General features: G+C 42.9%; 1 protein-coding gene across 1 annotated transcript in view; it reads left to right on the forward strand.

Moving 5' to 3' along the window:
• The window catches only part of mdn1 (midasin AAA ATPase 1), a 197,742-nt gene that overhangs the window by 90,571 nt on the left and 95,063 nt on the right, over positions 1-12,108 (forward strand). The window contains exons 51-55 of the mRNA XM_085997622.1: positions 286-430; positions 1,500-1,621; positions 4,060-4,193; positions 4,971-5,125; positions 8,191-8,311. Of these exons, the coding sequence (XP_085853748.1) occupies positions 286-430; positions 1,500-1,621; positions 4,060-4,193; positions 4,971-5,125; positions 8,191-8,311 (677 nt within the window). The remainder of the gene's footprint in view (positions 1-285; positions 431-1,499; positions 1,622-4,059; positions 4,194-4,970; positions 5,126-8,190; positions 8,312-12,108) is intronic.

Consider the following 12,108-nt stretch of genomic DNA (forward strand, 5'->3'; position numbering starts at 1 on the left):
CTTCCTATTGTAAGTGTCAGCCTAGGTTATGTGCTTAAGCCCTAGAGTGGGGTTTGAAACTATGCCGTACTGACTCGGGTAAGAACGTTACTAATTAAGCCAAGCTGACACTCTTTAAATTCACAAATTCTGAAGTGACCCTCTTCATAAGTCAGTGCATGAACCAAAGAAAATAGAGGTATTTTTCTGTTGATATATCTGATGCAAGCAGCAATCCCCCCCCCGCCACAAAGAAATCTTGGTCACAAAAGTTGTGTTAACTGATCTAACGCTTTTCTTTTGCAGAGAATGCCTCAATTCCTTTGGATCCACGATGGAACCAGCAGTATTTGGATATTTTGCTAAATTCTGTGGCATATTCTGGGGATTTTGAAACTGGGCTGCAGTGTTCAAAGGAGCTTAAAGCACAGCTCGGCTCCATTGCTAACAGGTAAACTGAATTACTTTCATTCAAACTTCCACTGATTGACGCCAGGGCATGTGCATTCTCTTCCTCGCTATTGAACCTGCTCACCGATACTCAGTTTGGATTCCACCAGGATGACTCTGCTCCAGATCTCATTACAGCCTTGGTCCAAACATGGATGGATACAAGAGCTGAATTCCAGAGGTGAGGTGAGAGTGACTGCTCTTGACATCAAGGCAGCATTTGACCGAGTGTGGCATCAAGGAGCCCAGCAAAACTGAAGTTGGTGGGGATCAGGAGGAAAAACTCTGGAGTCATACCTAGCACAAAGGAAGGTGGTTGTTGGTCAATCATCTCAGCCCCCAAGACATCGCTGCAGGAGTTCCTCAGGGCTGTGTCCTAGGCCCAACTACCTCAGCAGCTTCATTTAATGACCTTTCTTCCATCATCAGATCAGAAGTGGGGCTATTTGCTGATGATTGTACAGTTCAGCTCCATTTTTGAAGTTCCTCCACTAATGAAGCAGTTAGTGCCTGCATACAGCTAGACCTGGACACCATCCAGGCTTGAGCTGATAAGTGGCAAGTAATATTTGTGACACACAAGTGCCAGGCAATGACCATCTCCAACAAGGAGAGTCTAACCACCTCCCCTTAGCATTCAGTGGTATTATCACCAAATCCTCCTCCATCAACATCCTGGGGGTCTCCATTGACCAGAAGCTTAACTGGAACAGCCACATAAATACTGTGGCTACAAGAGCTGGTCGGAGGTTGGGTATTCTGTGGCGAGTGTCTCACCGCCTGACTCCCCAAAGCCTCTACCACCTACAAGGTATAAGTCAGGAGTAAGATGAAATACTCTCAACTTGTCTGGATGAGTGCAGCTCCAACAATGCTCATGAAGCCCAACACCATCCAGGACAAAGCAGCCTGGTTGATCGTTCATTGAATCCGCTTACTCTGCAGTTGAACATTCTGACAGATTTTAAGCAAAGACTTTAATGTGTCACCTAAACCTTTGTGAAATGATAGTCCTCTACACTCGTTCTGCATGCAGAATGTTCCATATTTGTTTTGGTTTAATTTTGTAGGATGGCACTTCTGATGAACAGAGAGGAAAGAGGATATATGGAGAAGACAACAGTGGCTTCTGATACTGCAAAAAAATCAGGCAGACGCAGTGCTTTGAGGATATCCATTGCATTCCGTAAAGGTAACCAAACAAAAAGTCCTGTAAAACAGGAAAATGGGACCTTGTGTTTCATAACATTTTCTTCACCATCTTTTGTAATAAAATTAAATTTGATTTATTGATTTGAATACACGTCTTGCGAACTGTTCAAGTATGGGGCAGACTTTCTTGGTATTGTACCTGGTGTATTTCATTGGGCGCAGTGCATGGAGGAAGATCTGCTATCTAAGGAAGCCAGCCTGATTTTCCATCCGTTAATGTAAATTCAGGTTGGTTACCTTGGGCGTGTATGACCCTCCCCCTCTGATTTTCCTCTCTGCATTACACCCAGGTTCAGTAATAGGAGAATCTGTCACGTTAACAATCCGTGTCTGCCTGACCTTTGCTGTGAGCTCTTAAGGAGAATCTCCATTGATGAAAAGTCATGCTTAAACTACTGTTAATACAGAATGAAACTAGATTGTGTAAAGCTAGCTGTGCTAATTTGATTAATCCTGTTGCTTATGTTTAGAATATTTCTTGTGGCAATAGACACATAGAAGATAGGAGCAGGAGTAGGCCATTTGGCCCTTCGAGCCTGCTCTGCCATTCGGTGAGATCATGGCTGATCATCCAAATTCAGTACCCTGTCCCTGCCTTCTCCCCATATCCCTTTAGCCTTAAGAAATATATCCAACTCTTTTTTGAATATATTTAATGAACTGGCCTCCACCGCCCTCTGCGGCAGAGAATTCCACAGGTTCACCACTCTCTGGGTGAAGAAATTCCTCCTCATTTCAGTCCTAAATGGCTTACCCCTTATCCTTAGACCATGACCCCTGGTTCTGGACTCCCCGGCCATCAGAAACATCCTTCCTGCATCTAGTCTGTCCAGGCCTGACAGAATTTTATAGGTTTCGATGAGATTCCCTCTCGATCTTCTAAACTCCAGTGAGTAAGCCCAATCGACACAATCTCTCCTCATACGTCATTCCTGCCATCCCAGGTATCAGCCTGGTGAATCTTCGCTGCACTCCTTCCATGGCAAGAACGTCCTTCCTCAGGTAAGGCAACCAAAACTGCACACAATACTCAAGGTGCGGTCTCACCAAGGCCCTGTACAACTGTAGCAAGACATCCTTGTTCCTGTACTCGAACCCTCTTGCTATGAAGGCCAACATACTATTTGCCTTCTTAACCGCCTGCTGCACCTGCATACTTACCTTCAGCGACTGGTGCACAAGAACACCCAGGTCTTTTTGCACTTCCCCTTCTCCCAATCTATTGCCATTCAAATAATCTGCCTTCCTGTTTTTGCCACCAAAGTGGATAACCTCACATTTATCCACATTATAGTGCATTTGCCATGTTTCTGCCCAATCACCCAACCTGTCCAAATCGTCTTGGAGTTTCACGACATCCTCCTCACAGCTTACCCTCCCACCCAGCTTTGTGTCGTCTGCAAATTTGCAGATATTACATCCAATTCCCTCGTCCAGATCATTAATATATATTGTGAACAGCTGGGGTCCTAGGACCGATCCTTGCGGTACCCCACTAGTCACTGCCTGCCACTCGGAAAACGACCCGTTTATTCCAACTCTTTGCTTTCTGTCCGCCAACCAGTTCTCTATCCAAGTCAATACCTTGCCCCCAATCCCATGTGCCTTTAATTTTGCACGCTAATCTCTTATGTGGGACCTTATCGAAAGCCTTCTGAAAGTCCAAATACACCACATCCACTGGTTCTCCCTTATCTATTTTACCAGTTACATCCTCAAAAAATTCCAGTAGATTAGCCAAGCATGATTTACCTTTTGTAAATCCATGTTGACTTTGTCCGATCCTGTCACTACTTACCAAGTGCTCTGCTATTGCATCTTTTATAATAGATTCTAGCATTTTCCCCATTACCGATGTCAGGCTTACAGGTCTATAATTCCCCGCTTTTTCTCTACCACCTTTTTTGAATAGTGGGGTAACATTAGCTACCCTCCAATCTATGGGTACTGTTTCAGAGTCTATCGAGTTCTGGAAGATGACCAGCAATGCATCTACTATTTCTAGGGCCACTTCCTTAAGTACCCTGGGATGTAGATTATCAGGCCCTGGGGATTTATCGGCCTTCAGTCCCATCAATTTTCCTAACACCATTTCCCTACAAATACTGATTTCTTTCAGTTCCACCCTTTCATCAGACCCGATGTTCCCCGGCATCTCCGGGAGGTTATTTGTGTCCTCCTTTGTGAAGACAGAACCAAAGTATGAATTTAGTTGGTCTGCCATTTCTTTGTTTCCCATTATAAATTCCCCTGATTCTGACTGCAAGGGACCTACGCTTGACTTCAATCTTTTTCTCTTCACATATCTCGGGTACTCTGTGTAAAAATAGTTCTATAGAAATGATCTCGAGACAGCTATATGCAAGGAAAGTAAATGCTTTAGCCTAAAATTTTAAAGAAGTCTTTGTTTCATGATAGGAATGATAAACTTGGATAATCTGCCTCACCCAGTCTTAGCTCACCTTGCTACTTTCTTTGAAGTCTGGGATGCCTGTGTGGTGCAGTGCATAAAGTCTCAGTTTTCCGACCTGGAAGATGATGTCTTCCATGAGGCAAGTATCGCTCGCTGTCTTTGACTTGCACCTTGTACTGATGTTCATCTGTTGCCGGTTTTGGAACCTGTTCACTTGGAAGGATGTAATGTGCGAAACAGGCCAACTGATGTCTCTTTAGAACTGCTAGTGTGAGCAAGGATAATTGCATTCTGTAACTACCGTGCAGTTTCCGATGAAGTTTCATCCCTAACTTCAGTTGTAGCTGTAATGTTGAATATTGACTAGTCGATCTCCCATGGTGTTGTACATGGGGAGTTGAGGCCAAGTGCAGTCTTCAGGTTAGAGGGCAGGGTATAATTCGATGAGGGTGTGCAGATGTAATTAATCGCCATTTTAAAGTCACATATTCTGTCTTTATTTTTGTGTAATATTTTGTTTTTTATCTATAATTAAATGGCAAAACTTTATAGTTTGGGAAGCAGAGAAGTCAAGTTGGTTGGAGCACAGTAGTTTCTCTGCAGTACAGGCTGAGGATCTGGGAGAGACAAGTCTAACACTACACGCCACAAGTGTAGGGAAGGTGATTACAATGAGATTGTCTTAGTTTCTATTACAAATGTGGATTGCAATTTATAATGGATGTGCACGGAGATTTAAAAAATATTAGAGATATATTTGAAAGTTTGAGCAGTTGCAGGCAGTAAGACTTTATTGAACCATATAATAGGTATGTGTTCCAGAAGTGAGAGACAGAAAACTTGTATCTCTATTACAGAGCCAGCCTCACTAATAGGGCAGTCTCTAGCGGCAGTAACTATTTTCTGATCTCCTTAGGTGCTGTGCAACACTTTGTGGCGGGATCGGTTCTGGGTGGTATCGGACCGAGTCACTTCAGATACTGAGGGCATAGCGCTGCTCTCACTCCACTGGCATTGGGTCATGAAACACCTCCTGAAAGATCTTCTTGGACAGCTATCTGGCTTTTCTCAGTACGAATAAGTATCATTTTGTATCCAGAATCTTGACCCTTTGACTGTAAACAATTTTGTTACAGTTCCATATTTGGCAGCTTTTTCCTCTGTCAAAATAGCATTTAATGAGCCTTAACTGTTCAGTTCTCAGCATTCTTGCCTCATGAGTCAGAAGGTTTTTTTTAGCGTAATGGCTAAAGCAATTAAGAGGCTACAGACGTTCTGACTCTGGTATCTTCTGTTCTTGGACACGTTTTTTACATTCCAAATTAACAGCGCTGCGCTTGTTTATTTTCCATTTTGATTGACATTTGAAATGTGATGGGCAGAAATTGCATGCTAAACATCTTTGTATAAGTAGACAATAGCAAACAAATTAAAATTTGACATATGTAGGTGGTAGGATTGCCAGCAATGCACCAAGATTGAGCAGCAACCTGAACCAGAGCTATTAAAAAGTAGAAGACATCCAAAATGGCTGGCCCAGAAATTAGCAAAGCAAGTCCTGGCGAGACCAGGACATTGTGAAACTCTAAACTCCAGATGGTACGGGTAGCTGTGTCATATTTTTGATGTGGGCAGTTGCTCTGCAGCTACACATTCCTTCTTGTCTGACCAGACATAATAGACGTCTCTTACTAAAGTTGAGTTTGATGTAGATGTGAATGGATTTGAGTCTTTTATAAAAAAAAAAATTAAAAAAATTAAAAATTAAAAAATTTTAAAAAATTAATATTGATGTGGCTCCTTCTTGGCTCTTTCTACCACAAACCTTATTAAATAGTGGCCCAGAAATTCGGTTCGGGGGCTTCCCGCGGGTTTAAGCCCCCGACCTGCACTTACCTAGCGCGCCAGCCGTTGTGCTGTGGGCCCCCATGGAATTCCGATCCTGGGCCTGCTCCAACTGCCGGTGCGCAGTGCTTGCGTATCCCAGGGGCGCAGTTAGTTCGATGGGGAGCCAATCAGAGCAGGGACTGCTTCATTCATAAGTTTGACAGGAAGGGCTGTCAAACTTAGAAATACTACGGGCCCCAAAACATCACTAAAACTTCAAATAAATTTTTTAAAAATCAATTTTTTAAAATAAACTAGAAATTGCATGAAATAACTATTTTAAACAATTTAAATTTTTGAAAAAAATAATTTTATTTTCTAACGGGGCTAAAAATAAACTTACCATTCTTTAAAGTATTTAAAAATAATAAACCTGTGGAAAATATGTTTTAATTTTAATTAATTCACCCCTTACCTTGTTAAAAGCAGGCCTTGTGACTGCTTTTTAAATGTCTAACTTCTGCAGACTTACCCTCCCGGGAAAACCTGCAAAAAAAAAAAAACGTAAGTTCGATGCGCACGCGCAGCCTCTCCTGCGCACACGTTCGACCTCTGAACCCCTTCTTTCAGGGGAACGGAAGTGCCAGTTTCCCGTGCATGCGCAGTGCATTCAGGAAACCGTCACTTCCATTGGGCCTACGGGGGAGTACCCCGTGCGTACTCACCCATGAAGACCCGAATTTCTGGGCCGTTGTGTTTGGTGGTGGTTGTAGAGTTATTGGTGATCGTTACTGTTGCCTGTTAGTAAGCCAGTATGGTGTTTGTGCAAAATGGAAAGATTACTAAAATGAAATAATGTCATTATAACGTTTTGTTTGAATAAATAGTTAATAGTATTAGGAGGGCATTTACCCTATTATCCCTGAATGTTGAGGGAGAGTTAGTTTTGTACAGGAAACTTTAGTTTAACCGGAGGTTACAAGTCCAGAAAGCTCTATCTACCTTCAGGAGCTGGTTTCTATAAGTTTTTTTTACTTCTCGTTGCTTTTTTTTTTCCCCCAGTCAGGCTCTGCAAGGTCTGTAGCTAAGCAACAGCTTCAGCTAGAGACGCTTGCAGCTGCAGCCGACTGTTTTGAAGCTGTTGCTAAGCAACAGGGTTTGTTGATTCACACTGAGCTGAAAAGCTCTATGTATTAACATTGCCGCTGGTTTATACGGCAGTTTTGATCTAATGGCACCAGCTCGGTCCCGTCAGTGCCGGATACCAGAAAGTTTCCTGTATTGTACAATTCAAGTTGGATGTTATCCATAATCCGTAAAAGGATTAACAACAATTATACAATGGTTTGCTCTTGTTAAGGAGTATGAGTAAATTCTGCCTCCTGCTGCATGAACTCAGCATGTAGAGACAATCGGGAAATAAATTAGATTATAAGATTGTGATGAGGGCAGTGAGGTTGAGGCTTAGCAATCCGAAGTGCTGGTCAGTGGAAACTGCCAAAATAGTGCAAGAAAAAGACAGACGGTGAGATTGAAGGAACATGTATTACAGCATAAAACGGAGACCAAGCAATGTAGAGAAAGCTAGACCGCATTAAAACCAAAGCAAGAAATAAATGAACAAGTAAAGCAGAGGTAGGATAGAAAGCACAAGGAAAAGAGGTATAAAGAACATGAAATATGCAAAAGACATGGAAGCAGGAAAATAATAAACCAAGAGAAAGTTTGGGGCAAAAATTGAAGGATGACTAGATAGTTGAGAGCTGTGGTAAATGGTAGAGCAAATGTCAGTTTTATTGGTAGCCGTGGCATTTCCTACCCATAGAATCTGGAGTTTGGAGGCATCAACTACAATGGAGATACGATGATGAAGGGTAGGTGGTTTCACAAGGTCCTGGTCTCGCCAGGGCTTACTTCACAAATTTCTGGGCCAGCCATTTTGGATGTCCTTGGGTTTGGTTGGTTGTCCTCTACTTTTTTTTGTACCTCGGGTTCAGGGTTAATGGGCCTTTTGTGATACCAATCTGCTCCTCCTGGTATGAGCTCTCCTCCTTAGTACATACTAAGGGTTGTTGTTTTCCCCACCCTTTCTTGGTTGCTCTTCATGGTTCAGGTCCAAATCACCTATGATTCAAGCCACAGGGGATGTAGTACTTGTAATCATATTTGGCTTTAATTTTTGCCATCATTCAACTGAAGTATGTTGTCCTGGGATCCAGGAGTTTAATTCTCTTCAAATTTTTCATGGATAACTAAACACTTTAAGCAGGCATTTATTTGTGGTGTAATTTGTGTTTTTCTCATATCAGAATTTCCCAAGAAATTCATGCGATTTCAGTTAACCTGCAGAGCCATCTGGCTAGTCCTAGTGGAAGAACTGCCAGTGTGAAGGGAATGCAGAAATCATTGGGTCGCCCTCTTCCATTCAAGGTTAGTGAAATCTAATACTGGTTTGTATCTGATCTTGGCTGTGGCTACTGAATCATTGAGCATATTTAAGGCTGAGATCAATAAATTTTTGGACTCGAGGATTCAAGGGATATGGGGGTCGGGCGGGAAAATGGAGTTGAGGCTGAAGGTCAGCCATGATCATCTTGAATGCCGGAGCAGGGTCGAAGGGCCGTATGGCCTACTGCTGCTCCTAATTCTTGTGTCCTTATTAACCCAGCCTGCAGAGATGTGGAGAGTGTGGTCAGGGAGGAAACCTGAAACAAATGAGAACTTGCACTCTTTGTGCATCTGCCTTTCCACAATGTGATGCATTATTGAATGGGTTACTTGGTTTTATAAATGGAAGAATAGAATATAAAGGCATAGAGATCATGCTAGAACTTTATAAATCACTGGTTAGGCCTCAGCTGGAGTATTGTGGACAATTCTGGGTGCCACACTTCAGGAAAGATGAAAAAGCCTTAAAAAGGGCACAGAGGATGTTGCCAGGGATGAGGGACTTCAGTTATGAGGTGAGGTTGGAAAAGTTATGACTGTTCTCCTTGGAACAGAGAAGGTTGAGAGGTGACCTAATGAAGGTTTTTAAGATGATGAGAAGTTTTGATAGAGTAAATAGGGGGGGAAATACTCCCTCTGGCCAGTGGGTCAATAACTAGAGGTCATAGATTCAAAATCATTGGAAAAAGATCTAGAGGGGAGTTGAGGAGAAATGTTTTCACTCGGTTGTTGGGATCTGGAACGTTCTACTTGAAAAGGTGGTGGAAGTTGATTCCATAAATTTTAAAACCGAGTTGGACAGGTACTTGAGGTTGAGGAACTGACCGGGTTACGGACAAAAAGCAGGGATATGGGACTACGCACGACAGGCCGAATGGCCGCCTCCTGTGCTGTAAATTCCTATGAATCTCGATGTGGATCTTCTCTCTCGAGACGAGGAGGCTGTGAGGGGTGACCTAATGGAAATCTTTAAGATTATGAAGGGGTTTGATAAGGTAGACGTAGAGATGATGTTTCCACTTGTGGGCGAGTCCAAAACTAAGGGCCCATAAATATAAGGTAGTCACTAATAAATCCAGTGAGAAAGTTATTTACCCAGAGTGTGATTTGAATGTGGAACTTGCTACCACAAGGATTAGTTGCGGCGAATAGCATGGATGCATTTAAGGGGGAAATTAGATAAGTACATGAGGGGGAAAGGAATAGGATCTGTTGATGGGGTTAGGTGCAGTAGTGTGGGAGGAGGCTCGTGTGGAGCATAAACTGGCACGGGACCAGTTGGGCTGAATGACCTGTTTCTGTTCGGTTAATACTATAGATTTGAAGCTAATTACTGCACCGTCTGAAACTTTTAAAATGCTATACATCTTCCACTCTAATGTACACTTCCCCTGTGCTCCACCATCAAGAATACATAAAAAGGAGGGCAGTGGGTGAAATGTGGACAAATAAATAAATTTAAAACTTTTTACACGAGACTCCAGTGGTTACACCAACTTTTCATTTTTTTTATTCGCTTATGGGATCTGGGCGTCACTGGCAAGGCCAGCATTTATTGCCCATCCCTAGTTGCCCTTGAGAAGGTGGTGGTGAGCTGCCTTCTTGAACCGCTGCAGTCCGTGTGGTGAAGGTACTTCCACAGTGCTGATAGAAAGGGAGTTCCAGGATTTTGACTCGGCGACGATGAAGGATCGGCGATATACTTCTAAGTCAGGATGGTGTGTGACTTGGAGGTGGTGGTGTTCCCATGCGCCTGCTGCCCTTGTCCTAGATGGAAGAGGTCGCAGGTTTGGGAGGTGCTGCCGAAGAAGCCTTGGCAAGTTGCTGCAGTACATCTTGTAGATGGTACACACTGCAGCCACGGTATGCTGGTGGTGGAGGGAGTGAATGTTTTGGCTGAAAGGTATGATTCTGTGAGTATGACTGTCAGGCTGTTGCTTGACTAGTCTGTGGGACAGATCTCCCAATTTTGACACAAGTCCCCAGATGTTGGTGAGAAGGATTTTGCAGGATTGACTGGGCTGGGCGTGCCGTTGCCGTGTCCGTAACCGATGCCGGGTGGTCCATCTGGTTTCATTCTTATTATTTTGTTTCATAGCGGTTAGTTACAACTGAATGACTTGCTAGGCCATTTCAGAGAGCAGTTAAGAGTCACATATCACAGTCACAGAAGTCACAGAAACCCCACAGTGCAGATAGAGGCCATTTCGGCCCATCGAGCCTGCACCGACACATATCCCACCCGATCCCCGTAACCCCTACACCAACACATATCCCACCCGATCCCCGTAACCCCTACACCAACACATATCCCACCCTATCCCCGTAACCCCACGTATTTAATGCCCCTGACACTAAGGGTCAATTTATCATAGCCAATCAACCTAACCTGCACATCTTTGGACCAGGTAAGGAAGGCAGATTTCCTTCCCTAAAGGACATTAGTGAACCAGATGGGTTTTTAACACAATCTGATAGTTTCATGGTTACCATTACTGATACTAGTAATTAGTCCAGATTTATTTAATTAACTGAATTTAAATTCCCCAGCTGCCGTGGTGGGATTTGAACTCACGTCCCTGGATCATTAGTCCAGGCCTCTGGATTACTAGCCCAGTGACATTACCACTACGCTACCGTTCCCTCAATATTAAACTTTTTGTGCAGTGCCAGCAAACGTTCTGTAAATCTGGAAAAGTTGCCTACCATCTACACTCAACTTTTCTCTGCCAAATGCACGACTGCTTTTTTTTCCCAGCAAAGGATAGAGTCAATCACCTGGAACTCTTGCCCATTGCCATCTCGTTGCATTTGACTGCCTCGAGCTTTCCTGCTGCACCGATGCTCTTGAGGCCACCTGATCAAACACTTCAGTGAGACCTAAAACACAGGGTGGAGGGAGGGTTGAGGCATATTATACATGAACAGCAAAAAAAGAATTGCAGTCCCGAGTGGGAGAGGTATAATCTACTGGGTACATTCTTTATTTGAAAAATAATATTTTCTAAGGTATGGTCCTTTCTAAGCAAATTAGTTAAATTTTATTGTAAATTCAAGGGACTTGCAAAGTAAGGTCTCTTTGAATTGTGGTGTAGTTGACTATCATGGACTGGAGGAAATATATGCAAGGTTTGCAATGAGCATTTGTTATGTGCATAATTTTTTCATCTCTTGGAAACATCTCAGTATTCAACTTTATTAATTGCACAAAACTGCTGGCCTAGTTCACAAATTTATGAACTGATTACATGATGGATGTTAGGCGCTCCTTTAACACTCCATTTTATAGTGCAGATTTGGCCAACTGATCCGCTGTCCTTTTTGCATTACTTAAATAGTGCAGTCAGCTTGGCTGTCAGAACATTAACTTTTCACTTCACAAATTCCCGCATTTTATTATCGGCTTTTAATTTCAATTTGTTTAGAATTCCTAGAAATATGGGGATGCTTTCCATTCCTCAGCACACAGTCTTAACCGTGAGCACAGAAAGGAAGGAAGGGGAAACATGGTGCCTAGCTCTGTTAATTATCCTCACAAATCTGGTATAAATGTCTCGAATTATCCTTTGTCCATATTTGTGTTCGGCAGGCTAGAGGAATTGAAGTAGTGGTAAACTATTACCTACTTGCATAAGAAAAGGGCTATCTTATTGATGTCTGAAGTGATAGAAGCAGAATAACTTCAGAATAAAGGAGGAGCTCCCCAGAAGTAGCTTGTTGCGTCCTCTCCTTCAGTATTGCGTTTGGGCTGATAAAACTGAAGGGCAACATAAGAACAT

Source organism: Somniosus microcephalus, chromosome 9, assembly GCF_052327205.1.
Source record: "Somniosus microcephalus isolate GS21.2 chromosome 9, FLI_Smic_1.0, whole genome shotgun sequence".
NCBI classification, from domain to species: domain Eukaryota; kingdom Metazoa; phylum Chordata; class Chondrichthyes; order Squaliformes; family Somniosidae; genus Somniosus; species Somniosus microcephalus.